The 26473-nt window shown below is 43.0% G+C and overlaps 4 protein-coding genes across 12 annotated transcripts; all 4 read right to left on the bottom strand.

Moving 5' to 3' along the window:
- Positions 1-225: 225 nt before the first annotated feature.
- morf4l1 (mortality factor 4 like 1) lies at positions 226-4261 on the bottom strand. 2 transcript variants are annotated; one of them, XM_057051949.1, is made up of 12 exons: positions 4107-4261; positions 3435-3481; positions 3260-3327; positions 3092-3178; positions 2912-2989; positions 2646-2671; positions 2432-2523; positions 2198-2299; positions 2033-2121; positions 1767-1939; positions 774-858; positions 226-703 (listed from the first exon to the last, which is right to left on the bottom strand). In XM_057051949.1, the coding sequence occupies exons 1-12, from the start codon at positions 4144-4146 to the stop codon at positions 619-621; spliced, it is 972 nt and encodes a 323-aa protein (XP_056907929.1). In that variant the 5' UTR covers positions 4147-4261; the 3' UTR covers positions 226-618. The 2 variants fall into 2 exon arrangements, with proteins under 2 accessions (XP_056907929.1, XP_056907930.1); XM_057051950.1 differs by lacking the exon at positions 2198-2299 and having other exon boundaries at positions 2033-2154.
- Positions 4262-4351: 90 nt separating this feature from the next.
- Positions 4352-8001, bottom strand: LOC130536213 (kinesin-like protein KIF23). Of its 4 annotated transcripts, none has more exons than XM_057051946.1 (10): positions 7892-8001; positions 6917-6971; positions 6806-6828; positions 6565-6711; positions 6312-6478; positions 6062-6235; positions 5780-5983; positions 5380-5697; positions 5071-5298; positions 4352-4981 (listed from the first exon to the last, which is right to left on the bottom strand). In XM_057051946.1, the coding sequence occupies exons 2-10, from the start codon at positions 6949-6951 to the stop codon at positions 4889-4891; spliced, it is 1389 nt and encodes a 462-aa protein (XP_056907926.1). In that variant the 5' UTR covers positions 6952-6971; positions 7892-8001; the 3' UTR covers positions 4352-4888. The 4 variants fall into 4 exon arrangements, with proteins under 4 accessions (XP_056907926.1, XP_056907927.1, XP_056907925.1 ...); XM_057051947.1 differs by lacking the exon at positions 7892-8001 and adding an exon at positions 7507-7756; XM_057051945.1 differs by lacking the exon at positions 7892-8001 and adding an exon at positions 7270-7348.
- A 136-nt stretch (positions 8002-8137) lies between these two features.
- pias1b (protein inhibitor of activated STAT, 1b) lies at positions 8138-14763 on the bottom strand. Of its 2 annotated transcripts, none has more exons than XM_057051943.1 (13): positions 14716-14763; positions 12946-13378; positions 12413-12497; positions 12265-12312; positions 11950-12040; positions 11711-11845; positions 11407-11512; positions 11208-11281; positions 10870-11030; positions 10386-10775; positions 10144-10283; positions 9978-10015; positions 8138-9903 (listed from the first exon to the last, which is right to left on the bottom strand). In XM_057051943.1, exons 1-13 carry the CDS (start codon positions 14737-14739, stop codon positions 9574-9576), a joined length of 2055 nt encoding a protein of 684 aa, XP_056907923.1. In that variant the 5' UTR covers positions 14740-14763; the 3' UTR covers positions 8138-9573. The 2 variants fall into 2 exon arrangements, with proteins under 2 accessions (XP_056907923.1, XP_056907924.1); XM_057051944.1 differs by lacking the exon at positions 14716-14763 and adding an exon at positions 13472-14709.
- A 484-nt stretch (positions 14764-15247) lies between these two features.
- Positions 15248-20505, bottom strand: skor1b (SKI family transcriptional corepressor 1b). Of its 4 annotated transcripts, none has more exons than XM_057052925.1 (8): positions 20275-20503; positions 18240-19975; positions 17993-18083; positions 17800-17904; positions 17645-17704; positions 17342-17416; positions 16308-16382; positions 15248-15942 (listed from the first exon to the last, which is right to left on the bottom strand). In XM_057052925.1, exons 2-8 carry the CDS (start codon positions 19956-19958, stop codon positions 15845-15847), a joined length of 2223 nt encoding a protein of 740 aa, XP_056908905.1. In that variant the 5' UTR covers positions 19959-19975; positions 20275-20503; the 3' UTR covers positions 15248-15844. The 4 variants fall into 4 exon arrangements, with proteins under 4 accessions (XP_056908905.1, XP_056908906.1, XP_056908907.1 ...); XM_057052926.1 differs by having other exon boundaries at positions 15248-15939; positions 20275-20502; XM_057052927.1 differs by lacking the exon at positions 17342-17416 and having other exon boundaries at positions 20275-20505.
- Between the last annotated feature and the right edge of the window lie 5968 nt (positions 20506-26473).

Here is a 26473-nt window from a genome sequence, read left to right as displayed (position 1 = left end):
TGGTCACGCTTCTGATGAAATGGCTCCATTAAGCGAGGTTTCGCCATCTGGTGGCGATAGTATAGATTACAGATTACTCTGACAAGTAATATAAAACACAGAATGAATGTCAGATCTTTCAGGCTATGGAGGAACAACATAGCCTGAAAGCGCTGCGAAGGACAGAAGGAGTCCATTTCCCTGTTGATGAGGCAACATATCTCTAAAACAAAGATTATCCAAGAATTTGAGAATGAAATACTTTTATTAGAAAATTATGCCAGCCTACAAGACAAATTTAGATCTGGGAAAAAAACAAAACAAAGAAATGCGATGAGACTCCTGTGTGTCTGAGTTTAGTAAGAGTCAAAGGAACTAAAGAGCCGTGCTGGAGAACACAGACGCTGGGAGAGCTGCAGCTTTCCACAGAAAAGAAAATCAATTTGTTCAGGCCCGAGTGTGACGACTTTCCTGGATTCTTCCTTCATCGTCCACCCACCCACCCACTCATCCATCCATCATACATCCATCCATCCATGTAGGTTTGTTGTGGAATCACGTCCTGGTCACAGGTGAGAAAGTTCACTCCAAACACGTTTAAACACACACACACTCCAGGTACTAAAATAACGGAGACTCTTAAACGGCCTTGCGGTGGTATTCTGGAGGAGCCACCTCGTAGTCACTGGCATTGAAAAGTGATGCAGAGTTCTTCACAAGGTACCTGCAACAAAGCAATATTTTACTCTCTGCTGCACAATCAGAGCAACGGCAGCAGCTTCTCCAACACTCACTTGAGGAAATCTTGTAGGTAATTGAGCAGCAGCGCAAGGCTCTTCTCATCCAGGGGAGTGTATGCCAGCATGGCTCCGATCCGCACTTTCAGAAAAAAGATCAACAATGATCAGTGGATCAGACGCCCAGTGTCTACTTTTCCCCGTTTCCTGGGTCCCGGTGTTGTTGTATGGTGCACAACAGAAACAACTGGAAAAATCTTTAACCAAAACCTTCTTCTGCTTCAGCGAGGTGATTCAAATGATGGAAATGAGTCCGGGCGAAGGACAAATAGAAACTACTTTATCAGCAGGTGCAGCGATACAGCGCCCCCTACTGGCGAGAAATGCGAGGCCTTGAGATCGACTTCGATCGTGCCGCTGTGCTCCACTGCTGTCGCAAGTTTGTCACTTGCAACACGTCAACACTGACTGGACGATAACGTATGCGCTCATCGAAACTGTTCCGGGTCGGCCGACGTGTTTATTGAGCAGTGAATGCATCTTCGTTGCCAAGGAATATAATCTGTGGAAGCCTCTCCAACAAAGCATGCTACCCTCCAGGAGGAAGGGTAGATATTTTAGCCACAGATGTTTTTTTAAGACTCTTTTTGGGGAGGAAGAAATCACTCGGCTGTCTCATCCACCAGAGCATGCTGTGTATTTAACTTAGTGGTGAGTTGAAAAGAACTTTTGTCACAGTTATGACTGTTATTAACTTTATTACATCAACACAGTCTGCATTGATGTTTGCACCAACACACACTGTCAGTCCAGGTTCTGTCATAAAAATACTATAAAAACAAATCCTCCACCTCCAGGAATAATGGGTGTTTGTTTCACTGGATTACCATTTGTGTGTTTGTATTTACTTTCATCTCTACCCATGTCTGTTTCTTTGATCTTTCATAGCAAATATTGGTTCATTTAACTCTTATAAGAATATTTGGCAGTGTGACAAAGTAAAGGTTTTAAATCGCAGTGGTGTGATGTGTCAAGCGGTTGTGTATTTACCGAAGAGCCGGAGTAGGTGAGGAGCTCCATAGATCTGAGACATCGACGTATCCGGGTGGTTGGCCAGGACGTCTGCATACTGTGGTCTCTCAAATTTGTAGAGAAGCTGCGTCCCCAACATAACGTTAAAATATTCCCGGACACCAGCCACCACTTCATTCACAGCAAACTCCCTAAAGAGCAGTGTAAAAACAAGTTATATGTGGCAAATGACAGAAGTAAGTATGGAGACTAGAATAAGTGGAGGAACTGGAAGGGCTTTTTACTTGCTGTCAGAGTTTCCTCTTGATTTTTTATAGTTTGCATAATCTTCGAGGATAGCATCAACGTTCTTTTTGGCAGGTAGGTGGAAAAGCTGAAGGCATTCAGGTGCATCCAAGTTAAACAGCTGTAAAAGATGCTGGTATAAATGTGTGGCAATGAAATGGAACCTGTTTTTGTCTGGTAATCAGGTCCCAGTCATCCACCAGCCAGGGTTTCAGCTCCTCTGGGATTTTTACTTTAACCTCCACTCGGTTTATGAAGGTTTCCTCCTGAACAGTAAGAACCAGGTGCAGGAAATGTAAAACTGCATATCCATTTATTTTGGTAGTTTAAAGGTGTGTGTGTGTGTGTGTGTGTTTCAGATGGGTTTCTTCTCACCCAGAAATCATTTGTGAACTTACACTTTCAACTGTCGGATCAACTCGTGCCCTCTTCTTTCGAGGAGGGTGGGTCGGGTCTCCTCCTGAACTCGTTCCTTCTCCTGCACCAGGAGCTGCACAGACAGACAAAATACACATATAAAGCGTAAAATTAGACCTATGCATTAAATCAATATGGAATGGTTCTTTTAAAAAGCCTGTTGAATTAAATTAATCAATACAAACATACACTTACCTTTCTGTTTGTTCTTTTTGGTTTTACTACAAAAAAAACAAAAAAAGACAAGACATTTTATTCTAATGCCACAATTTACAACACTATGTCTTTTTTTTTTTAAAAACAAGTTTACTAATCTGATTAGCAAAATGGAGGCCACAATGTTAGACATAGATCTAAAATAATAAAGTCTAAAACTGAGTGTGTAGTGGCAACATAAGGTTAGTACAAAGCTTTAAAATCTGAATGGGCTGGCCTGTGGATTGTTTTAAGATTTCACTCACACTTCATTTTTCTGTGACGCAGCAGGTATTTTCTTATTCGGCGCAGCACCCCTCATTCTTCCTTCTACATAATGGTCTCTGAAGTTAAAAAACAAACAACCAACCAAAAGAAAATCACATAAATATCTCATACTTAATAAAGATTGTTAGAACATGATATTAGTCAAGTGCTGGACTTACTGATTGGCCCTCTGAAGCTCTTTTTGTTTCTGTAGATTACTCTCCACATACTTCAGCACTCTGCTCTCAGGAACCCATTCGTCCCAGCTGCAAAAGAAAAAGAAATGAAAAAGAACTCAGGAAACAGCTTCTCCGAAATCAGTGAAAGTATCCAAAGCGACTGCTTACTTTTTGTTCCACCCGCTGTAATGAATAAAGTATTTGATTTGTTTATCCTTGATGCTTATCTTAACACACTGCAAAAAGAGAAATCAGGATTCTGACTGAAAGCTTTAAATGTATCTTAAGAATTTATGTTTATTAAGACACAGAAGAGTGTCGTATTGCAAGAATAGAAACCTACCTTGGCTTCGTAGAGCAATGGCCCATGAAAACACAGCACTCTTTCACCTAAATGGAGTGTTGGACCATTAAAGAAACCAAACTTGATCCAGTAGGAATGCTAAACAACTACATGGGGTCCACACACGTAAAGAAACTTGCCGTGAAAAGCTAACAAAGGTCATTAATGGCACAGAACACCAAGAACTTAATAAACACTGACGGTTTTCCTTATTAGAGACTTGCTGACCCTGGCTAAAGTCTATTAATCAACCAATACCGTTGCTATGCAACACTCTTGTCATCTTAATAGACAGCAGCAGGGGAAATAAAGCTAAATGAGAGGACACAAACTCGGAAATGCAAGACTGCAGTAGCGACCGGACCGTTTTATTCCTGCATGTATCGCGACTGTGGAAATATTTAGGTGGCACCGCGGTTGACTGCAGGTAGGCTACTGCTAATGGCCCGCAATCTTTCATTAAATGCTTAATGATAGCCAGACGCACGTTATATAGTTAGCGCAACGCTTAACAACATAATTTAGACAACAATAAAGGCTAACAATTTTAGCTGTTGTACGGCGGCAGTGCTACAACGATAAAAAGGCTAGCTTCAAGTCGAATGTTGGCGGCGGCTTTGAGCCAGACTGGGATGAGGGAACGATCAGAAATTAAGACAGACAAGTCGTTACCTTCTTGAAATTTAGGCTTCGGGTCCTGTTTCGGCGCCATTCACGGATTACACTATCGAATTATGGGAAAATTGCTAGCTCCCATTCCAGTCTGAAACAGCGCCGCTCTCTAAAGACGTCATGGTCGCTCAAAGTGACGACAAACTTCCGCGACCTTCTTCTTCTTTGTAGGTTTTTCACGCGTATCACTACCACCATCGTCAGGTTTGAAGTTGTAATTACTTCATTTTTCTTGCATTAAAAAGTCGACGTTGAGCGATTATTTATTGTCTATACCAAACACTTTAATATTCACACGTTTAAGGAATTGTTTTCTTAGTTACCATCTCTTGCATTTTTTAGACGAATGTTATAGTCATGCAACTAAAACACTATTCTTATGCACTGCCGCCCCCTATCGGTAAGCTGGCGATGTCCACATAAAGGCTGATTATATCAGTAGTTTCCAAACTCCATCAAACCGAATTCACAAATAACAGAGTATCTAGAGAAACCTCTAAAATAAACAAAAATCAGTACCATGTTGAGATTAACAGGTCAATACATTTATATAGAAATAAATTCAATAATATCTGCAACAATCGATGGCAATGCTAAATGTATAACAAATTTCAAAACAAAGCGAACAAGTGGACTTTACATTCACATTCTGAAGAGGGCATTGATCACAGGAGTCAACTGTTGCCTGGAACTGTTTAAAAAAAACAACCATAAACTGAAGGATTCAATCAACTGCAGAAGAAGGCCCCTTGTGCCCAGTGGCTGCGGCAGATGCGAGGCTGCTATCTGGAGGCAGGGATGAGTTCCTGTTTCAGTGTCTCGATGTCCGTAAACTGGACAGCTTGTCCTCCGCCTCTGGTTTTAATTACCTCGCCCTAAACCAAACCGACACACAAGGGTAAAACAACATTTAAGAAAAGAATGATGTTAAAAACTCAGGAATGAGCGCAGGAAAAAGCATCACCTTAATGAGCTGTGTACGTATCTCATCATCAGAGGCGAGTTCCTGGTGCATCAGCACGTATTTGTCGCACTTCGCCAGGGCCTTCTCACTCGGTGAGGACACCTCAATAGCATTGGGGATGACAGGCCGCATCATTGATCCCAGGTCCAGGCTGGAGGTGGGTCTGTGGTCCACCCACTTCTCCTGACCAGCAGAACAGAAACGGCGATGCAGCGGACGCACCGGAATCTGCAAATAAAACAGGAGACGAAACAGCATCAAATCTAACACGTCCGTCCTAAGGAAACGTCCCATCTTCCTCCAACTGACCTTGTAATGTTCTACAGGTACTGCTGGATTACGATCAGATGACTTGGGCTCATCGTTCGGTGGGGTCCAACACCCAGCTCTCCTCCTGGACCGCCTGGGTTGAGAACGTGCTGGGGATTCGGCCTCCATGGGGGACTGCCTGCAGGAGAAACCCTGTCTGCTGTCCCGGCCCTCTCGCTCCAGAGCAGAGACGACACTCGCCACAGACACACAGCTGTTGGTGCCGCTGCTGGGGACGGGGTGGGTTTTCCGTGGGAGGCTGTCGCTGTCCTCACTGCTTGTGTTGAATGACTCCAGCTGGGGGTGTGGGGGGCTGACCTATTAATTAATGGTGAGGTTTCTTGTTTGGTGGTCATTTAAAGCTAATGAGGAGAAAAGTGTGGGTCAAGTAAGAACATACGCAGAGCAGCAAGGGTGAGGCTGGGCTCATCTCATAGAGCTCCTCTTCGCTGGATGAGTCCTGCGGCTGACACGGACGAGGTGACAGACGAAGACACTGAAGAGTCTGGCTCTCCATTATGATGGCCTTCACCTGCTTCAGCTTCTCCTCCTTCACCAAGAGGCGAGTCTGCAAATCCACCTGGATGGCATTCACGCGGCGGTCCTGCACAACGACAAGCCTCATGCTGAGAACTCCAGGAGGTTAACTGAGGCAACGCAATACCCTGTAGGTCGTACTCACACATTCTTTCTCCCACTTCAGCTTTGTGTCCTCGAGCTTCCTGTGCAGGTGCTGCTCCATGCGTCTCCTGACGGACAGCTCCTGCTGCAGCTTCTGCTCTCTGGACTGCAGCTCTTGCTGGAGTGAATTCTTGTCATCCTCGCACTGTTTATTCGTTGTCTGGAGAACGTCAATCTGTAATCACCATGGTAATGAGTATAGGAAGGCAGGCGTCACACGCATAAACCACCACCCTGATGTTGTCTTTTACCTTCTCCTCGTGGACCTTTAGTTTCTTCTCCAGGCATTCAATATCTGCCTTGTTGTTCTGAATGACTGTCTCCTTCTCTGCCAGTTTATTGTTTTGTTCATTAATAGTGTTTTCTTTGGAAAAGAGATCACTGTCCAGTTGCTGCAGCATGGACCGGGCCGTGTCAGCTTGAAGAAGGTAACACACGCGAGAACACATCAGCAGCTGTCGAAGCCAACAGTCGGAGGGAATATTATGGGCTGTGACCAGCTACCTGCTGTACTGTACTGATGAAGCACCGTCTGTCTGATCCTGTGTCGGTCCTGCAGAGCTTCAATCAGCCTGGGCAGGGTAACGTCATCGCGGGGGTCAGTCAGCTCACAGTAGGGCAGAGGCGGGATGTCGAGGACCTGGGGGCTCGCTACAGCCAACGGGACCAGAGGGGAATGAACGGAACAGTTTTAATTCTTTTTCTTAAAAAAAAATAGTTATAGTTATGTGCAAATAGACTTAACCATTCTGTCGGTTTGTGGGATCCCTATAAAAGAAAACAGGATGTTTTACTGTCAACATCAGCCCTTTATTCACCTTTACTGGTGTGTGACCAGTAATAATGGGCTACTCACACGTCAGGGGCGCTTCCATCTTCTGCATCGCTCATTCTTCCTTCCGTACAACAATCTGTGAATTAAAAGAAGAGGAAAATGTATTTGCTCATGAATAAACCGGATCTATCTGTGGTTCGTTAATGCCACATGTTCCTACCCTTGACTTTATCAGAATAAGACTACTTTATAGTCAATTACGTAGTAAGCATTGCTTGATCCGTATAACGATGGTGATACAATATGGTTTTAGAATAACATAACTATTCGAGTAAGTACAAGCCTAGACTGTACACTAGTGTGCGTAATTTATATCTGTTAGCTAAAGCTCTGCTAACGGTCAGAAACCTGCTGGGAAATCAGTGAAACTGTACCAGTTCTTTCAGTTAACAAAATTAAATATCTAAAGTTGAACGTCGGAGTTGGCCTTGGTTGAAAAGGAAAATACATGTGAATACACGCAGAAAATAAACAATAAAGCTCCGTAACGATGGTAGCTAATAAATACATTGGCGCATTAGCCAGACAACTGATAGCTAAGTGTTAAATATAGATTTTTACAACACACTACCAACGTATCTGTCTCTCAGATATAATATTTCAATATTTACCTTATTTAAAGTCGTCTATTTTGAGCTTAGCGACCTCATTGGAAGGCTACTCACGAATCCGCTGAATATTCTAAGTTTGTTACCCTGATTCTGAATTGGCGCCGCTCACTTTTTCTTTATTTAAAATAGGAAGAGTTGGGATTTTATTTAAAATACCACTAATTTTTTTTTTTTAAAAAAAGAAAACCCTAACTAGCAAATCGTAATTTGTAAATAATTAAATATATGTCGATATATGGTATGCTGCAGCGCTTTACTACATGAAATCACGCTCCTAACAGTAATAAATGTCATGTATTACGCAGTTGCAGCGATATATACCTGAGTTATAACTTTTAAACATTTTCTTCTAAATTGTACCGAAATACTCAATTTTAATACCTACTTTTATTTTCTACCACTAGATGGTGCTCTTGGCACGGAGATGCACTGCTGACGCGATGACAGGGAAATAAAGATTATTAATACAATAACAGCCGATTTTTAAAAACAAACAAACAGTAGTTTAAATATGTGACATAACAGCTTATAAATGTGATATTTTCACACTCTCTGATGGATAGCAGTATTACCTGGATTTGGGCATAAAGCCTGTAATGAATCAGGACTTTCTTTGGAGCAACTGCAGATATAAGCTCTTATACTGGTTTAATTTGAACAAACTCCTAACAGCACAGTAGACCTTGCAGCGGTTTCGGATGACCAAAGCCTCTATTGAGTTACTGACATCTTCTGATAGTAAATGGACAGAAAAACAAAATGTTACAATGCAGGAAAAGACATCTTTAAATAGCATTAATTTTATAATTACAAAAGAAATATCACATACGACAGCGATGCATATCCACAAATCAAACAAATGTTGAAAAATATATATGATAATAAATAATCCTAGTCATAAGCACGAGAAAAAAATAATAAAGGGAGGATAATTGTCCTTAACTTCAATGGTTTTTACCCAAATTGATTCTGTGAAACACTTAAAGTCAATGTTCATATGCTTTTGCAAATATGTTAGAGAAATCATCTTGTGGCCTCATAAAGACCAGCACAGGATTCAAACAAGTGTCTGGATGAACCAAACAGACATGCAAAGCAGGGAACTACTTCATTCTGTCGCTGCTTAACTGTTCCAAAAGGCATTGATGAGGGAAAAAATACAGAAGTGCTAAAATCAAACAAAAACACTGTGAAATGACACATTGGATCTGTTTTGTAAAATATTTCAGTGTTTCAATTAAACCACGTGGACCAGAAACTGGCCATGAATTTCGAGTTACCATCAACTGGCCTCTGAGGTTTTCTCACGGTCTGACAAGATTTCTTTTCTTCCTAAAAACCCCTCATGATAACCAAAAACACAAGCGCATTAAATTCAGGGGAGAGTTCCAATTCCAACATACAAAAATGCTGTAATGACAACAGGAGGACCTAGCGTTCGCGGTTCTAGTGGCAACAGGTCTAAAGGCATAGGGAATGCATACATCCAACATAACTTACATCATAAATAATTCTTTAAAAATATGACCACAGCATGAATGTCTCACAGAAAAAATCTACAGTGATGGCAAATCCGGCCAGATCTTTCTGCTGTCAAGACACGTTTGACATACATGACGCCATTTAGAAAATAAAGAAAGTGTTTCTGCTCTGATGCAACTCGCCGTTTGTACATTTATAACAATGCCCATTTTCTTTATGTTCTAAATATTGTGTTCCACAAGGTGTCACCTCATTAGGTTCTGTGCACAATACATTAGACTGAAATAATGCCATTGACATGGAATATTGAAACAAAACTGTAAAAACCAGGTACAAAAGGTACAATATACTGTAATCAAAGGACCACATGAAGAGGTGTGAAAAAGTCTTCAGTATTCACAGAAAAATATTAACTGAAGCAACTACAGGACAGGCAGTGTCCTAAGTTTATATACATATGATACGTTAAATTGAAAATAGATTTTCCTCTCTGTACATAGCACTGTATTCTTTCATCTCTCTCTTCCTTATTTACAAGTACTTCCATTGTTGAGGGCTCCCTTGTCTATCAGTTCACTCTGGGTTCTAGTCAAGGGAGATAACGTCAGATATGGAGCCATAAATGGCCGCCGCCGCGGCTTCCACTGAGGACCTCGACAGTCCTGAGATGCTGTGGCTGTCCCTGTCTCGCTCTCTGTCTCTGTCCCGCAGGCTGCTGGACGACACCAGGCTGCTGGTGCTTCCGCTATTGCTGCCCCCGTTAGTGGTGGCCATCGTGCTGCTTCCGGGCGTGCCCGGCTGCTCCCGCAACATCGGCGAGGAGCCGTAGGGCAGGAAACGGTTGAGCAGGAGGTCGTGATCCTCAGAGGCGGAGGCCGACGCGGCGGCGGCGGCGGCCATCACCATGTTGTAATGCTGGCGAGACGGAGAAGAGGGGGCCGTTAAACTAAGCAAACATGACGGTACTGCGAGGGTCAGGATCAACGTACCTGATTGTCACCCTGGAGGAAGGATAAGAAGCTTAAATCTGTGAGAAAGGAAAAACATGTGAGCAAACAATGTTCACAAATTCATTCTGAGCATTTTTACCACATCAGCGTGAGATTACTGTGGCTATAAACTGAACTAATGGTAGCAGACGAGTGACCGGTTTACCTGGCAGGTCACTGGCCGCGTGATAATAGTGGCGGTAGTCTTGGATAAGAGGAGGTGGGGGCGGAATGTAGCTTGTCTCCACAGGGGGCATGCTGGGAGCTCTGGGAACAGGCGAGGCCTGGCTGTGTAGGTTTGGCACCCTGTGGGGAAACAACCACAACAAATTAACGACAGAAAAAAAACACCGGAGTCGCGATCAGAATCCCTGAAATAACTTCCACTGTGTTCAGTGAAAGGCTCACCCTTTGGTAGGAGGGGGAGAGATGGGGGACAGTGAGGGGCAGACCCTTTTAGGAGGGGGTTCATCATCTAGTTCATCCTCCGAGGAGCTGTCCAGCGTCAGGTCTATGACGTCGACCTTCTTGCTGTTGTCAATGGATGATCGTTTGGGCTCGTGTGTTTCCGTCCTGGATGTGTCTGAGAGGAAACAGGAAGTTGACACTAACGCAACACAACAAAGGGCTCGAGGACAGAAAAAGAATGTGCTATTGCGCATACCGCTGTCTACACCGTTGAAAGAAGCAGACACCTCCTGCACCTCCTTCTTTGACCTCATGGGGGCCCAGTTTCCGTCTTCTTTGAACTGGATTTCATCACAGTCAGAACAGCTGTTCAGGATTTCCATGAACAATCTGGAGAGGAGACAAACGAGCCATTTAAAAAGATGAAAGGCCTGAATATTATCATGCCCACATATCGCTGTGGAATTCCAAAAGCCCTCCTTACCCATCTATAAAGAGGTGCTCATAAGGCGCCTTCTTGTCGCAGACAGGACAGACCCAGGTCGGCTTCTTCTCATTCATCTGGATATAAAGTGTTGCATCAAAGCACTGGAGGTGAGAGCATGTTATTGCTCTGCAGGGAATCGTCAGCCTCATCTTGCCCAGCTGGAAGCACAAAATAAGCAAAGGTCAGCCGTAATGATGCACAATAGAATTTTGTACAGACTGTTTTGATGTAAGTACTCAGTAAATTAGTCATTTCATGATCTGTTGATTTATTATAAATCGACAACAGCAGAATATTTTGGCTTCAAAATGAGGCATTTATGATGGAGTATTTACAGGACACAGCAGGGAGACTCGTAGGCTGGTGGTGGCGATCTCGCTCTCTGGATCAGCTGTCAACTTCTCCTTGACTGAAAACGACAGACATAGGATCAAATAAGTCAGATATACATTTACGTCCCTTTAATTCCGTCACAACTTTTGACTTATTCCTTTGATCGGTATCTTTGTTTTACATTTAGAATTATAGACTCACTCAAAGCCCGTGAGTGGTCGGGGTTTCTAATTCCTTTGGCTCGTAGTCTTTGCAATAACACCGACGACGACTGCTGCATGACCAGATAAACAGCCATGGAAAAACTCTGATAAAACAGAGATTAGGATAAACAAAATTAGTCATGCTACTGTTACCTCGCGACGGGACGGCAAACATGACATCAACACACATATCAGGTTTATCCAGCCACGCTTAGCAAATATCATCATCAAAGCAACCTCCTCAGCTGCGAATGGGTGAAACTGCTCATTATGATGCAGAAAAACGACGGCGGTTTTCGTACCCTCCCGATTTCTGAGGTCCACGACACCACGATTGTGTTGGGGATGGTGGTGGACAGTCGGATGAGAGAGGTGATGTTGATGGGGCGGCTGGGCCTTTTTGGTTCAACTCCATTCTTAGTTGGAGGCAGGTATCCCTGCGGACACAGTCAAGAGCACATCACGTATGATTCTGGGCGACCGGTACGACATGCAGGGGAAAAAAAAGGGTAGAGATTAACAACAGCATGTCTGGACTCACAGGGAGATTACAGGGTTTGCTGTTGACCTTCACACACAGGTTAGGGGGGAAATGATCCTCCTGCGGACAGCTCGTCTCTGATAAACAAAATCTGGAAATATATATTAATGCAGATGTTACGGAAAACAAAGCAACCAAGGATTGGCTTTTTTTTTGGTTTGTTACAATGGCAATCTTTGAAACTGGGGATTAATAAATGACCGAAGTGAAAGTTACTAAAGATGAGGGAGGAAAAATAAAACACTGCAGTCTGTTTCAGAACTGAGAAAAGCTCAATACAGACTTGTAACTAATAAGGAAAAAGGTTACAAGTACCGTAACTGGACTTGAACAGCAAAGTCGCATTTGTTCCCAGAGATGTCCCTGAAGAATTCAGATATTTCAAGCTTAAAATCCCCATCACTCTATAATTTAAACTGTTGGAAGTTGAGGCCAGTGTGTACTGGAGAACTTTCTCACTTACATGGAGCCGCTGATCTGTTGGACCTGCTGGGGTGTTAATGCAAACGCGTAACATGCTTCCTGAAAGCGCTGACTGTTGTCTGATGCTTTAAAAGAGACAGAAGCAGAACAACAGTCAGAGGAGATCCAGCAGACAGACCTGGACACAACTATTCAGTCATACTGATGTTAAACATTCATATAGCCGTGTTATATAAACATGTTATATAATCATCCAGTTAAATCTTTGACACCAGGGTCCACATCCTGATAAACAAGCACCATATCATGCTGTAATATCTGTCTGGCAAGGGTGCACAATGCCATATTTAATCAATTATGTTGCGTCAAACGAGCCAATGGTGAACCGTAATGCTGCTACTTTATTTGCCAGCATATACACAAATGCTCACACTGAAATGTGAAGTGGTTATTCTACAACTGACATTTTCTGCATAAATTAAACTCAGACTAACTGTTCACAATGCTCCAACAGTATAAGCACGGACAGGGGTCATCACCAGCCAGGACGCTGTGCTGAAACAGTGGACTTACTCAGGCTCGTTGGCTTAATGAGTTCATCCAACACGTCATAAAACGGCAATCTCTGGAGCTTGACATCAGGATGTACGGGGTGCAGCGCAGAGGGGAGGTGCGACAGATTGAGCTCGTGCTTAGGCCCAAGTAAAGAAACAGGCAGCAGAGGTGATGGGGAACCATGGCTGTCAAATCCCAGCTGTGCGAGTCCAGCAGGCAGACTGGAGGCAGAATGAACACCAGGCAGGGTGAGGTCCACTGGCGATACCATTTTAATTGGGAAACGCCGTCTATACAGCTCCTTGATCTTCATCTGCACAGCAGGGCTGCAGCCGGCTTTGAGTAGGTGGAGGGCTTTGGTCAAAAGTTCGTGTTTTCGCCCGTGTTTATTCCGTCCTGCATACCCCAGTAAGACTTGGAGCTCTGAAACTCGAAGGCTCATTACCATTTGCTGTCAAAAGAGAGTGTTGAAAATGAATACACACAGTTTACTGTTCGGATCATCAGAGACTGGCATAAAATATTTCTGAATAAAGCTACTCACAGCAGATTTGTTCATCTTCACCTATATTTACACACACTCATGTCCCAAACGTGGGCTACCAAGCAGGGTGCTGGCATGCTATCAAACATTTCACTGTGGGTGTCATAGCCAAGGACATTCTGACAGCCACAACTCACTGACAACAGCGTTTTTAAATGGTTATTCCGATGTAATGCCGAATTTAAAACATAATGGGGTGTACAAAGCACATTAGGAAAAAGTTCAAGGACTGAATCAAGATCGAAGGTGGAAAAATGAACGCTGCCCCGTATTTCTTCTGATTAGATTCTATTAGAAGGCATAGAAAGGCATGTCAATTTCACCTCATGTCTCAGCACTTGTAAACAAATGAACCGTTTAAACTGAGGAATCCACATTCCTCAGTTTCCTCAGTCACATAAAAAATGTAAAACTAACGTGCCATTTAAATATTTACGGACAAAAGGCAGTCTTTAACATTTACAGAACAGCATATCCAAAAACACAAACTGGGGGAAGAAGCGTGGTGGTGTAGAGAATCTCATAGCATCTGCCTTAATATTGAGAAAACCCTTAATTGTGACACTTGCTACAGAGATAAAGATGAATTAAAATGTAGTTTACTGACTATAATGCTGAGCGCAGGGTTAACAGAAACTAAACACCAGCGCTGGTTACCCTACAACAATCGGGGGTGAAACAAAGCTTTGCCCTGCAGATTTACCCCTGATTGTTTTTAGTTAATCGCCAAACTCAAGTGCGTTAAAACGTGCAGCGATGGGCGTAGTGACTACATTTCTGTTTATCCAGACAAGTAATGGCCAATCATATATAATGCTAATAGAAACTAGCATTAACCTAAGCTTCCCTTCCAGGGAATAGACAGATCCCATTTTTAGATGGACACACCGGTCCTTAGTAATAATGTCAGTTGCTTAATGGTACAGTGAAACTGGATCTTAAACACTACATAAGATATGGTTTTTGTTTTTACATACGAAGTAATGTCTCGTCTTTTCAGTAAGTCAGCTGCACAGTTGAGACAGCCGAAAACGTCGGCAACAATAACAAAGCTAACGGTATCGAGCTAGCAGTCTGCTAATCGTATGTCTGGACTCCACTCCTCGGCTTCCTTGAGGCAAATGCTTTGATAACAATCATATTAGGGGACTCTACTGTCACGTAACGAGGATTTTGCCGGCAGGGGTGAAAATCTCACTGCGTGTAACGTCTTTTTGTCAAGCTAATGTAGGGGGTCGCTTTACCTTCAGTTCCGCACTCTCCGCCATCTTGTTACATTAGGTGCGCATGCGCAGAGCCATCCTCAAGGGACGGCGTCAGTTCCAAATTACGAGACCGTTCCTCATGTCAGGCAGCAGGGGGCGCTACTGTAATACAAAACTGTGGAACGTCGGTCTTGCAGAACACGCTGCTTTACTCGAGTCCACTGGACAATTTCTGTTTATTTCAGTCATTTCAGGACTGTAACCTATGAGATGCAACCTATGAGAAGGATTGAACAAATTGGCAAGCTTTTTTTGGTCAGCTAATTCATGTTAAATCTATACCGAATAAATTAAGAATGCTTATAAAAATAATTTCTCAAACAAATGCAAGTTCTTGTTGATTCTTTAACAAAATATGTAAATGACCTAACATGAAATGTTAATTAAACTTATTTCTGTGTTTTAAAAAGGTGAAAAGCGAGATGCAGCCCACCCTGACATTGGCTAAATACTCAAACATCTAATTACGCAAAAAAAATTGCGCATATTGACCACACAGATTAAAACAAAAGTCTTTTAATAAAATTGTTTATTAATTAGCGACGTAAAGAAATAACAAATAGGCTATTTATAATAGACTATGTCGTTTCCGGCAATGCAAGATGTAGGCCTACTTAAGCATACCGTCTGTTATTTAATTTTGCCCGAACAGGAAGTCGTGTTTTAATTTAAAATAGGGCTTATTTCAATGCTGAATGTATTTCCCATCACTCGATTAAAGTGCATAACAATCAAAGTAAGCAGTTGGCCTGCAAGTACGGACACAGCAACACAGCAATTAAACAATAACGAGCAATGAACCGTCAGATCAAAACTGTCCTCATGAACAGATAATAACGAAATAATAACATTAACTATTATACAGACAATGTCATTGCACTTTGCCACAAATAATATAATCAATGGTATAATTTCAGCAAATTAAATGACACCATAGCCTTTACAATTTCGAAAGAAGGCCAGACATACCCCAATACCACAAGTAAATACAAGTTTTATTCCCCCATTGAACCTCTCAGCAGTGACCCAGGACACCCCCCTCCCCCGGTGGTTCAACGGATGGATTGACGGACTTTGTTTATACAAAATAAATGTGTAGAAATGTGGTTCAAGGTGGAAGCAGAGGAGATTTGAAGGTGCAGGATCCGCTGCAGTGGCGAGGAGTCAACATCTTACACGAGAAATGGTGCAAAGCGTCGTGAGCTTCTATGAAAAAGGAAATAAAATCAATGATGTACACAAACGAGCGCGAAAACCCGAAAAATTACTGGAGAAATAGAGGAATAAAATCCCAAAATTGGACATTAGCTGCATATAAATAGCTAGACCTATAGGGATATAGACCAATATTCTTTTGTAATAATTAATTAAAACAATGTGAGTTTACACAATTTTGTATTATTATTATTATTATTATTATTATTATTATTATTATTATTATTATTATTATAAACGAAATGGAAAAATCCCGTTTAACTTCTTGTTTGAATTGTAATTCGTGACTTGAAGTGGCAAACAGAGCATCAGTTTGGTTTCTCAGTCCAAAACCTCCTCTGCTTTATGAGTCTCACCTCTGACGATGTGCAGCTGCTGAACCATCTCCTCCCGGTATGAAAGTTCTCTTTTCATTTGATCTTGAAAATTATCTAAAAAACAATAAAACCAGTTTTTTTTTAAAGTAACCAAGTAGCTGCACTAATATAGTATCAGTTGTGAAAGAATAGATATCTGAAAACAGATTGACAGAAAGTAGAACAGCGTGAGGAAACAATGACTTTTATCTTGTAAATGACCGAGCGCACCTTTAGAGGGCGCTGTTTCAACAATCTCATTTCATAGTGTCGCTTTTTTCATGCTTTTGTAAACGATGAATTATTTATGAATTTAAGAACAGCTCTGTTTTGTATATCATATGGACATTTGATTTTTTTTCCCTGACGAAACAGGTCAAATACCGAGTGATCTAATCCTGTTGTACACCTCATTTTTAAAAACTCGCTGGCCATTATCTTAGTGCACTAAAAATCCGTTTTATAAATAAAATTCTACACTTTCCAGCAACAAATGCATGGCATTACATTTATAACATCGCAGTTTGGCTTGAAGAACATTCATAAATTAAAGGAAATCAGGTTTCTCAGAAAATTAGTGACTTTTAAAATACATAGTGTAATTTATAAGACATTTTCGTAAAACCTTCAATATTAGGCTTTTTAAGTATGCACATGTATAAACTGTTTTATATACGAATTTGTATTTTAAATAAAGATGTTATCTTCTGTGTTACTTTAGATAAACACCCATTATCAAAATAAGTTTCTCACATTTCTGTAGTAAATTTGAATGTGAAATTATGTTTTTATTCTTTATGCAGTACATTTCCTTCAATCTTTCACATTTACATTTTTAAAATGGTTAATAATGCAGAGACCTAGTTCTTTTTCCCCTGTCAGTGGTTTAGAGCTCCATAACATAAACAGTTTGCTCACATTATGGGTTTGTGCAAAGCCTCATCCTCTACATTTATCGAATTAAGGGATTTTTTTGGAGAATCTGGTCTGTACTGAAACAACATGCAAGCTGGTAAAGCATTGTTGTTGCTTACCTTTCAAGCTTTGAAATTCACGTTCCAGTTTTTTCCTCAGCTCAACCTGTTCTAACAGCTGCTTTTGAAGCTCCTCTAAAATGAGACAGAAATAAAGGATCTCTAAGGGTGTTTTCCAGGCCTGTAGATCACTAAACACCTACAGATTTGGCTAATATTTATTTTTAGTTATTAACTAATTTCTCTGAACTGTCATTATTAATTAATTACATCGTATGAGTTGTATAATAATCACAAAAATAATGATAAATTTGTAATAACAATAGGATTAATATAAAAGTTTAATTAAAAACAATAACTTACCCTTTTCCATACTTTGTAAAGCTCTCTGTGCTGGCAGAGCCCTTGTTGGCATATCCTCGGCTGAACACACACACGTATAAATACACACAATCCAATTAAAAATGTGGACGAAAGCAGAAAAAAACTTGTGGGTTATAAAAAAGGAATCTTCGTACCTTCATCCTTTTCCCGCTGGATCTCTTCGCTGCTTTGTTCAGTAAAAGATTTGGTTTCTATCTCCTCCACCGTGGAAGACGGCTCCTCTTTACTTGAACCCTCGTCTTCAGAGAAAGGAGGGGTAAATATATGTAATCAACTGAGATAATTGTCCTTTTTAAAAGGAAGACTAAATGTAAAATAATGTCTGACCACTGATGAGGACCCCAGTCTGGTAACTGGCAGGTCGGAACTGGTACGGGCTGCTCCGTTGTTGCAGATCACTCCTCTCCGCTGTGTACACCTAGAAAAAACAAAGAATCCAAAAAATAATGAGTGAATAAAAAATAATCAAAATGCATTATTTCGATTCTTAAAAATAAATATCACTTCGTCTTTATATGTGCGTTAAAATGACACTAGAAAAAGTATAAGCGGCTGTTGTGTCTGTAAAACTCACCTGAGTGAAGGGGGCAGTGATGTGGCTCTCTGGTTGTTTCTGGACCTCTCTCTCGGATGAATGGGACACATGCGGGCTGCTTTTCTGGGACTCCACCAAGCTGCTCTCAGTCGTGGCCTTGGTGTCTGAATCTTTCGGTGAAACGCCGTTAGTCACGCCGGGAGGAGTCCGGGGACGCACCGAGGAAAGAGTCCGTGAGTCCTCCGCTTCGTCCTCAGCTTTATTCGTCCCCACATCCACGTCCGGCTCGCCCTCGCTGTCCACGCAGGGGGAGACGGATCGGTAACTGGAGCTCTCGCTTAAAAAATCGGGCGATAAGTAGCCGGTGCGACACCCGCTGTACGCGCCTCGGTTGCCGTAGAGTTTGGCGATGCACTCGGCGTCTTTAATAACGGGTCTGAAGGCGGAGACGTAGCTGAACTTCCGCGGCGCGAGGGTCATCCCCTCCAGTGGCCTCGTCTCGTCCCCGGACTTCTCGTCTTCGGTGCGCACGGACTGGGTGCTGGAGCACCGCTCGATCTCCACCATGCTGTCCTTGGAAGTGTTGGTGCTACGGTCGCTGTGGTCAGACATGTCCATTTCTGACGGCCGAGGAGGACAAAGTAGCTCTGTGGGGGGTTTGTGCTGAGTTTGGGGGTACGGCGGCATGGGCAGCGCGCCCGCCGCGGGCCAGAACATCGGGAAGGAGTGATAGGCGCTGTCCTTGGTACCAGGCCACAGGACCCCCGGCAGGCCTGCTTTGCTCTGCTCTCCCATAATAGTGTCATCTTTCTTTTGGCATAGGCCGAAAGCTGGGAACCCGTATGGATGAGGGAAGAGTGGCGGCGGGATCTTTTGCAGCATCCCAAAGCCTTTACTCGGCACCGGGATGACCGGGTAGCTGCGGGAGCTCGCCAGGTCCGCTCGGTTCTCATCACAGTTGAGGATTTTTGCGGGGATCTCGGGAGAGTCTCGGGGGCGGCTGGGAATTTGTGGCTTTAAAGGAGAGTTGGATCCCGAGGCACTGCATGGCAATGTCCTCTTGCGACTGCCACCATTGAACATGGCCTTCACATCCTCCCACGCGTGTAATACATCTGTCCGAGAGCTTTTGTCTGTTAATTTGAGATGTCGCCTCCAGGAATTAAAATTAGCTGCATCTGGCTGCGTGTACTTAGACTCTGGCGTGCGGTGGGAATGGAATATGAATTTATTAGGAGAAAAATACATGTTGCAGTAGGAGCACTTGATGCACTTGGCCCTGGAGCTGTTGTACCTGGCCGGGATGAAACTGCCTCGACTCCCCCAGGCGCATTCGTGGGACACATCGAAGGCGAAATTTTCTGGAAGTTTAGGAGGACAATGGTTCCCCAGGAAGGACTTGCAAAGTCTCTCTGCTTCGCGCTTGGTGATCATTCCGCAGCGCCGGGAGGATATCGGCATGGCCCCGGCTCTCCGCAGGATCTCCAGCTGGACAGGGGTGCACTGCACGCAGGTGATGCCGAGCGCCACACGCCGGTTGTGTATTTCGTTGTAGCTGTAGTTCTTCAGCAGCGTGTTGGATATCTGCGCAAGGCAAAGTCTCTCCGAGCCATCTATCACTAGTGACACGATCGGTATTCCGTACAGAATCACATCTCCCACCTGATTGGGCTTCAGATTCTTGTTACTCGGATAGCAAAGTTCTTGCTTTGAGCTCGGCGAGGAGCTGGAGTCTCGACCCGCGGATATGTTGTCCATCCTTGGAGGCCTGAGAGCTGCAGAGTAAGGTGTGAATAAAAGGCTTTATGTTAAAATACGGTGGGCCTAATAATAATTAATAATATTAATATCTCATGTTAAACTCCGAATTCTTTTCTATTTTTAATTAAAATAAAAGCTTAAACAAAGCATTTTTGCTAAGTTACTACATCTAAATTACAGTTCTGGTTAAGATGAATTAAATCCCCCCCCCCCCCGTCCATTTAATAAACAGGTTTGTGCCATCATGTTCATAACAAGGACGTTTAGCGACACTAAACGCATCAGAAAGTTGAAATCGCTCTCAGGAACTCACCTTTACCGTTTGTGCAGCTCCAAGAAATAGTGATCAGGCGAAAGCCAGAGCAATAAAAGGTTTGTGTGTGTTGTGGAGAGATCGGGACGCAGACGTCCGCTCCTCGCTGCGCTCCTCTCTCTGCTCCTCTGTCGGCGTGTGCGAGCGCGTTTGTGTTGAGACCACATGGCAGCAGACGGAGGTACAGCCCCCTCCTCTACGACACCGGCAGCAGTCAAGTGACGGCGAAACTCAGGGCAATTGGCACTCCCACTCACCCAGGCAGCCCGCATTAACCGCGGATTCATTACCGATGAAGATGGTTTGTGTCTTGCAGCCCGCGGCTCTTCATCGAATAAGAGGGATCATAGAATTTAAAAAAAAATCAAATAAAATTAGGCCTAATGCAAAATTTAAACTAGATTCCACATGACAAAGTCAATCTTTTATTTATTTTAACACCGTTGTCTTCACCATAATTGCATGTAATTAAGTCCTTTGCACCTTTCTATACAATATCAACAATAGGCCCAATGTTAGTGGAGGAGGCTCCGCCGGGATTTGGCGTTCCGCTGAAAACAGCAGGGAAGGACCGACACGGGCCTGGGTGCAGGGGTGCGAGGGGTGCGAGGGGTGGGGGCCGGTGATGAATAGGCTCCGGCTCGTGCAGGCCTTCAACACGTGCTGCGTTCCCACCCGGTTTACAAGCTACACTGAGTACACGACTTGTGACAATAACCAGCTGCTCCAAAGGTCATCTCTCTGTGAACTGCTCTGAGGTCCTCCTGTCTGGCCGGAACAATGGCAGCAGCAGTGAGGCACAAGCCTCTCACTTGGACTTAACTTCTTAATGTCAGCAGAGATCGTTTTCAACCGCAGTGGCCTAGAGTGAAGTCATGAAAGCACAACCCTCCTTAATGATTTAAATAGAATCAGGAATTGGTTATTTCTATTAAATAACCCAAAAATCTGATTGTGAAAATGACAATTTAGTGAAAATGACAGGAAATTATTTCAATATATTTTACAACATTTGAGACCCCCCCCCCCCCCCCCCCCCCCCCCACCCCCCAAAAAAAGACCAAATAAGGTAAACCCATCTCTTGGAGGAAAATTCTGTAATCAAATATATTATATATTTTATAGATCTGTTGGTTGTTTAATCCTCCATTTTCCACCACAAAACAGAAGAAAATAAACCTAACCACTCATATTGATCAATTCAAAGCTTTATTGACAGCACAAATAAGACGGATGACAAATTTGTGGTTAAATAGGTTAAAAAAAGTTTGAGCTTAAAATCCAGTTTTCTCACTAAAGACCTACATGCTGAGGATTTGCAGTTTAGGATCACATCAAATCTGAGCAAGGAAATTGAAAAAAGTAACAAAAGTAGCAAGGTTGTAACAAGGCCAGTGCTTATTCTACCTTTTTGAGAGCGAGAACAGCTCATTTAAAAGTGTGTCTGCATTAATCACAGTGCTGCATCAAAGTATGATAATCACCTGAACACTCTATTAAAATAAAAGTGCCAGCCCAGGGGAAATCTCACCTTACTCTTTAATTGTTTTGAGGCTTTGATAGGCTTTTTAATCTAAGATTAATTTATGCATTCTTAAATAACTCTACATATGATTAATAAGCTTGAAAATTAAAAGGAGAGGGTACCAATTATAACAAGTGGTTGGTCATCACCTCATTAGAGAAAATGATGCAGTTTGTGTGCGTGTTTGTGATTGGGTACTACACAAATTAATGGAGCACCCGCGGAGCAAAATGCAGGGTGATGCTTAATGAGAATCACAGATTAAAAAAGAGCAGTTTGATAATTACTCAAATATTGCAGTGATTGTTATGGTTTTATTAAAAACTGCATATCAAACGGAGATCGTCCTCAAAACCTTGTGCTGCTCCACTCCTCGGCTGAGGTGTTGATCGTGTGTTTGATCTGAGCTTAAGAAGAAACAAAAAGCTTAATGATTGGCTGTGTGCGAGGCCGCCAGAGAGACGCAGAGGAAACAGTGAGACTTGCTAAATGGTGGCTAATGTGTAAACAAGACATCGCTGCTCCCCTCTGATGTTTATTTGTCTCCTAAAAGCCCACCCTTGGGTCTTGACCCACACATCCTCCCCTGCTAAACGGAACATTTCTTTTCACAGGCGGTACATCCGCACGCCTCTGTGTGTGTTTGGATGAGTACGGGTGAGGGTGTATGTATGTGTGCGTGGAGGGGGAGTTGGGGGAGTTCATCACTGCATCAAATGAAGCTGAGCGTAGGGACCCTTTTGTCACAGACAGGGACTCATCTGCCAATGGTGAGCAGTAAGGTCCTAGGGGAAGGCAGGAACAAAGGTGCTAAAAGGCTGTGTGACAATGAGGGTGCTCCGAAGAGAGCCTTCAAGAGTGGGACCCAGGCAGCATGGGACAAGCTGTGCCAATCACTCCGCAATTACTTTTTGTGCAATTCAGAGGCCTTGTATGGGCATTCAACATGAGGCACAAGGACACAAGCAGCCACAGAAGGTCCATTCCTCTCTGTGCTTTGCTTCTTATACAGAGCTGACCCCAAGTTTGTGGCATAAATTTACAGCAAATGACTGGCTCATCTGTTGATTTCAATGACGAAAAACGTGACAAGAATACAAAATTTTTACACACCCTACACAACATGACAATAAAGATATGTTTTTTTTAAAGAGCAGGTTGCATGTAGGTGTTTATTTGTGTAATAAAAGGCATTAACCTGTGTTAGAATTGAGCATTCCCAAGGAATAAAAAAAGAAGCTCCAAATATGAATACATGCATTTCAATTACATTAGATAAAATTATTAACAATGACAGCTTAAGTAAAACAATAATTTCAAGCTGTGAATTTACACATACATATTTAAAGTATTTAAAATGGAAAAATATTTTCCTCAGTGTGTAAAGATTTTAATTCATATATGGATTATAAAGCAAAATACGAAAATAATTTATCATTTCAATTGCTGAAAATATCTCAAAAATGTGGGGGGAAAAGGAAATAGTTACATATTTTAATAGCAGGTGTACAATTTTGCTGGCTGACCAATCTGCAGCCCGAACACAGCAGAACACGGGCCTCTTGACTGCTACTTCAAATGACCAATTTTAGAGCATAATTGTTATTGCATTTACAGAATATTAGGAGGTTCAACTTTTGTATCAACACTGTCTTTTACAGTCTATTAAAAAATAGAGGCTAGAATTTGTCTATATCCAACCCCGAGCTGTTTCACTGGTGTAATGAGGAGTCAAGTGAGAGTGGGAATTATCGTAATGATAACAAAGGTCTATGCACCGTAGCTTGGGGCTATATCGTAGGGCATTACCATAAAGATGTGATGTGTTTGTGTTGCAGGGTTTTTGTGAGGGAGCAGGCCAAAGAGATAATAACTATTAGTAGATGACAGTGCTTTGTGGGATTCCAGCTGTGGAGCCCAAATTTCCATACAGATAGAATGGCTCTGGGTGGATGATATGTGTATATATATACATGGAGGATGGGCAGGGTTGACTCAGTGGACCCCCCCCCCCCCCCCCCCCCCCCCCCCCCCTCCCTCCCTCCTCTCCCCGCCCACCTACACTTGTACCAGTGTGCAAGTGCCAAATCTCAGTTTTGGGCTCAGGCTGTGTCAGACTGAAGGGTCGTCCGCAGGTCCCTGGAGGAGCTGCCCAGAGTACTGAAGCAGCCTGACTTTACCCTGCTGACAGCTTTCAAAGTCAGAAAGTGCAAATGGCTTTTGTGTGTGTGTGTGTGTGTGTGTGTGTGTGTGTGTGTGTGTGGTGTGTGTGTGTGTGTGTGTGTGTGTGTATGAGAGAATGAGGGGGGCTGAGAACAGGAGATTTCCATCATGATCCAACACTAAATCTGGTGAAAGCATGTGCAACATATGTGTTGACATCAAGAGTTGGAAAATAACCCCAGGAAACTTTCAAAGTTAGGTGAGACTTGCGTGTACGGTAGGCTACTGTAGAACCACGCCAGAACAACATTTAGCTACTCCCGGAGAGCATCATCATGACCCAGAAGAACACGTGGACATGAGAGTTTGAGGCTGAGCAAAGGAGAAAGGTGGGGTTACCAGGGTAACCATGACAAATTGCAAAGTGAGTAGGTTAGATTAATAATAGCAGCAGAGGGTGGTTTTAAAGCCTGCCCTGTCCTTATGTCCAGTCAATCCACTGGCGTGAGCAAATCCACAACCTTCTGTAAACAACGACGCAGCGCACGTTCTTTTAAACACACACAGCTGCTTGAAATGGATCCCAGTGGAGCAGGTAAGGTGGCCTGGCGTCCCCCAGCTGTTTTTATGGAGGATTTCTAGCTCCAGACATGCTGTGAGCTTTTATGTAAGGGCGAGGTTAACAGAGAGGAGACAAAGATAGCGAGAGCAGAGAGCGTGAGGACACCAATCACCCTGTAATTATCCCCCTGGTGTACCAACTGCCCAACTCTGTCCTTGATAGATTCACCTGACCTAATAACGCGACACGCAGCGATTATAAACCGGAGGACGTGCGGAGACGGCACAAAAGCGCCGCTGGAAGTTCAGCAACGAGACAAAGATCTAACCTCATCTCGGAGATGCGAGGGGCGAACCAATCCTGTTACAGCGATCCATTAATAGCCCGTGAGCTGCTTGACAAACGACACAAGTGAGGTAACACAGGATTCAATTTCTTTTGATATTAGAGAAACACCCCTTTGGCATCTCTTCCTCACACTCTCTTTCCGCCTGCTCACACCACTCTGGTACCTCAGAGTGATGTATTAAGCCACTTAAATTAACAGTGGAATGACTTATTCTAATACGGCCATCCCGAGGAGAGGCCGGGATGCTCGGCGGAGTGGGACATCAACACTGCTTCTGCACCTCAGGCTGGGCAGCCATGCAGGCACAGCACTTCCTTCCTTCCAGATAGTCCAAACAATCGGGCCAGCGCTTCGTCCAACAGACAGACGTCCGTATGTGCATACCGATGTAGAGCTTTCCACGTCCAAATACGAGAATCCTCTGTGGTGGAATTTGGAAAAATGGTCCCAGCGAGTACGTCTGAAAGTCCTTTAGAGACGATGACACTTTTGAGGAGGGGATATTAAGGCAGCTGGGCAGACAGAGCAGCCTTTATTAATGTCAGCAGCAGCTCGTGAAATATCACACTATACTGCCTCTTATGGTCTATGTCTGCTCCATACTTCTAAATCATTCACACTCAGGCCTTGGTCAACTGAATACAAATGAGGATACAGTGGGTGCCCCGTCTGTCCCTGAGGGTGTGCAGAGAAATAGATTTGAGAAAAGCACAGTTTGATTGATGCAGCTACACTCTGAATAATGATCGGTTCAGAGGTCAAACTACTCCAGTGGCACGCATTATATCATTAATTACAGACATCAATAAACAATACGACAGTGTCCATACGTTTTAAAGCCTTGCCGTTTGCTCACAATTCAAAATGATGGTTAGAGGGGGTGATCTTTAAAATAAAGGGATAAAAAGGGCACTCATCATCCACTGATGGCGTTCTTCAAAAATCATGGCAGAAAAATCTGGCTTGGTAATTACACGTGGCGAGTGAAACACATTCTGATCTCACAGTTACATACGCAATTAAAATATTATTCATTACTTCTTAAATAAAAGCCCGGTTCTGGAATCCCATTAAATTTGGGATAATTGTGCGTGTTTAATTATAAGCTGTGGCAGGAAGGGAGGAAGGAAAGAAGGAAGTTGCAGAAAAGGCAACAGAATCTGCAGTGACCTAGATAGCGGCGGAGACATTTTGTTTTAAAAGTGACCTTGCCGTGAAACGGCTCAGAATAGCTCCTGCAGTTAGCCGCGGCCTCCCAGCAGCGCACAGACCGGATCACTTCAGGTTCAGATTAAACAGAGTTTAAGGAGCGAAAAATCCATTAAGCATTCATATTTGAGTAATTACAAGCAGCTACAGTTCCACAAATTTAGGCAGTGAATATAGATGTATGATTGCAATTAAATACTAGCCGGGCTAGTAGTTCTTTAGACTCGCTTTGTAGTCTGTATGACTTTGTAGCTAAAGGAGTGGTTCAACTCTTTAGGCGATGCAGACATATATTATTATAACCAGCAGCAGGTTAGCTTAGCTTAGCTTAGCTTAGCCTGAAATAACTACAGGATGTGTGTACTGTTCCTCTTGTTTCCTGCAAAATCCT

This window comes from Takifugu flavidus, chromosome 13, assembly GCF_003711565.1.
Source record: "Takifugu flavidus isolate HTHZ2018 chromosome 13, ASM371156v2, whole genome shotgun sequence".
NCBI lineage: Eukaryota > Metazoa > Chordata > Actinopteri > Tetraodontiformes > Tetraodontidae > Takifugu > Takifugu flavidus.
This window is presented reverse-complemented; position numbering and strand designations above follow the sequence as displayed.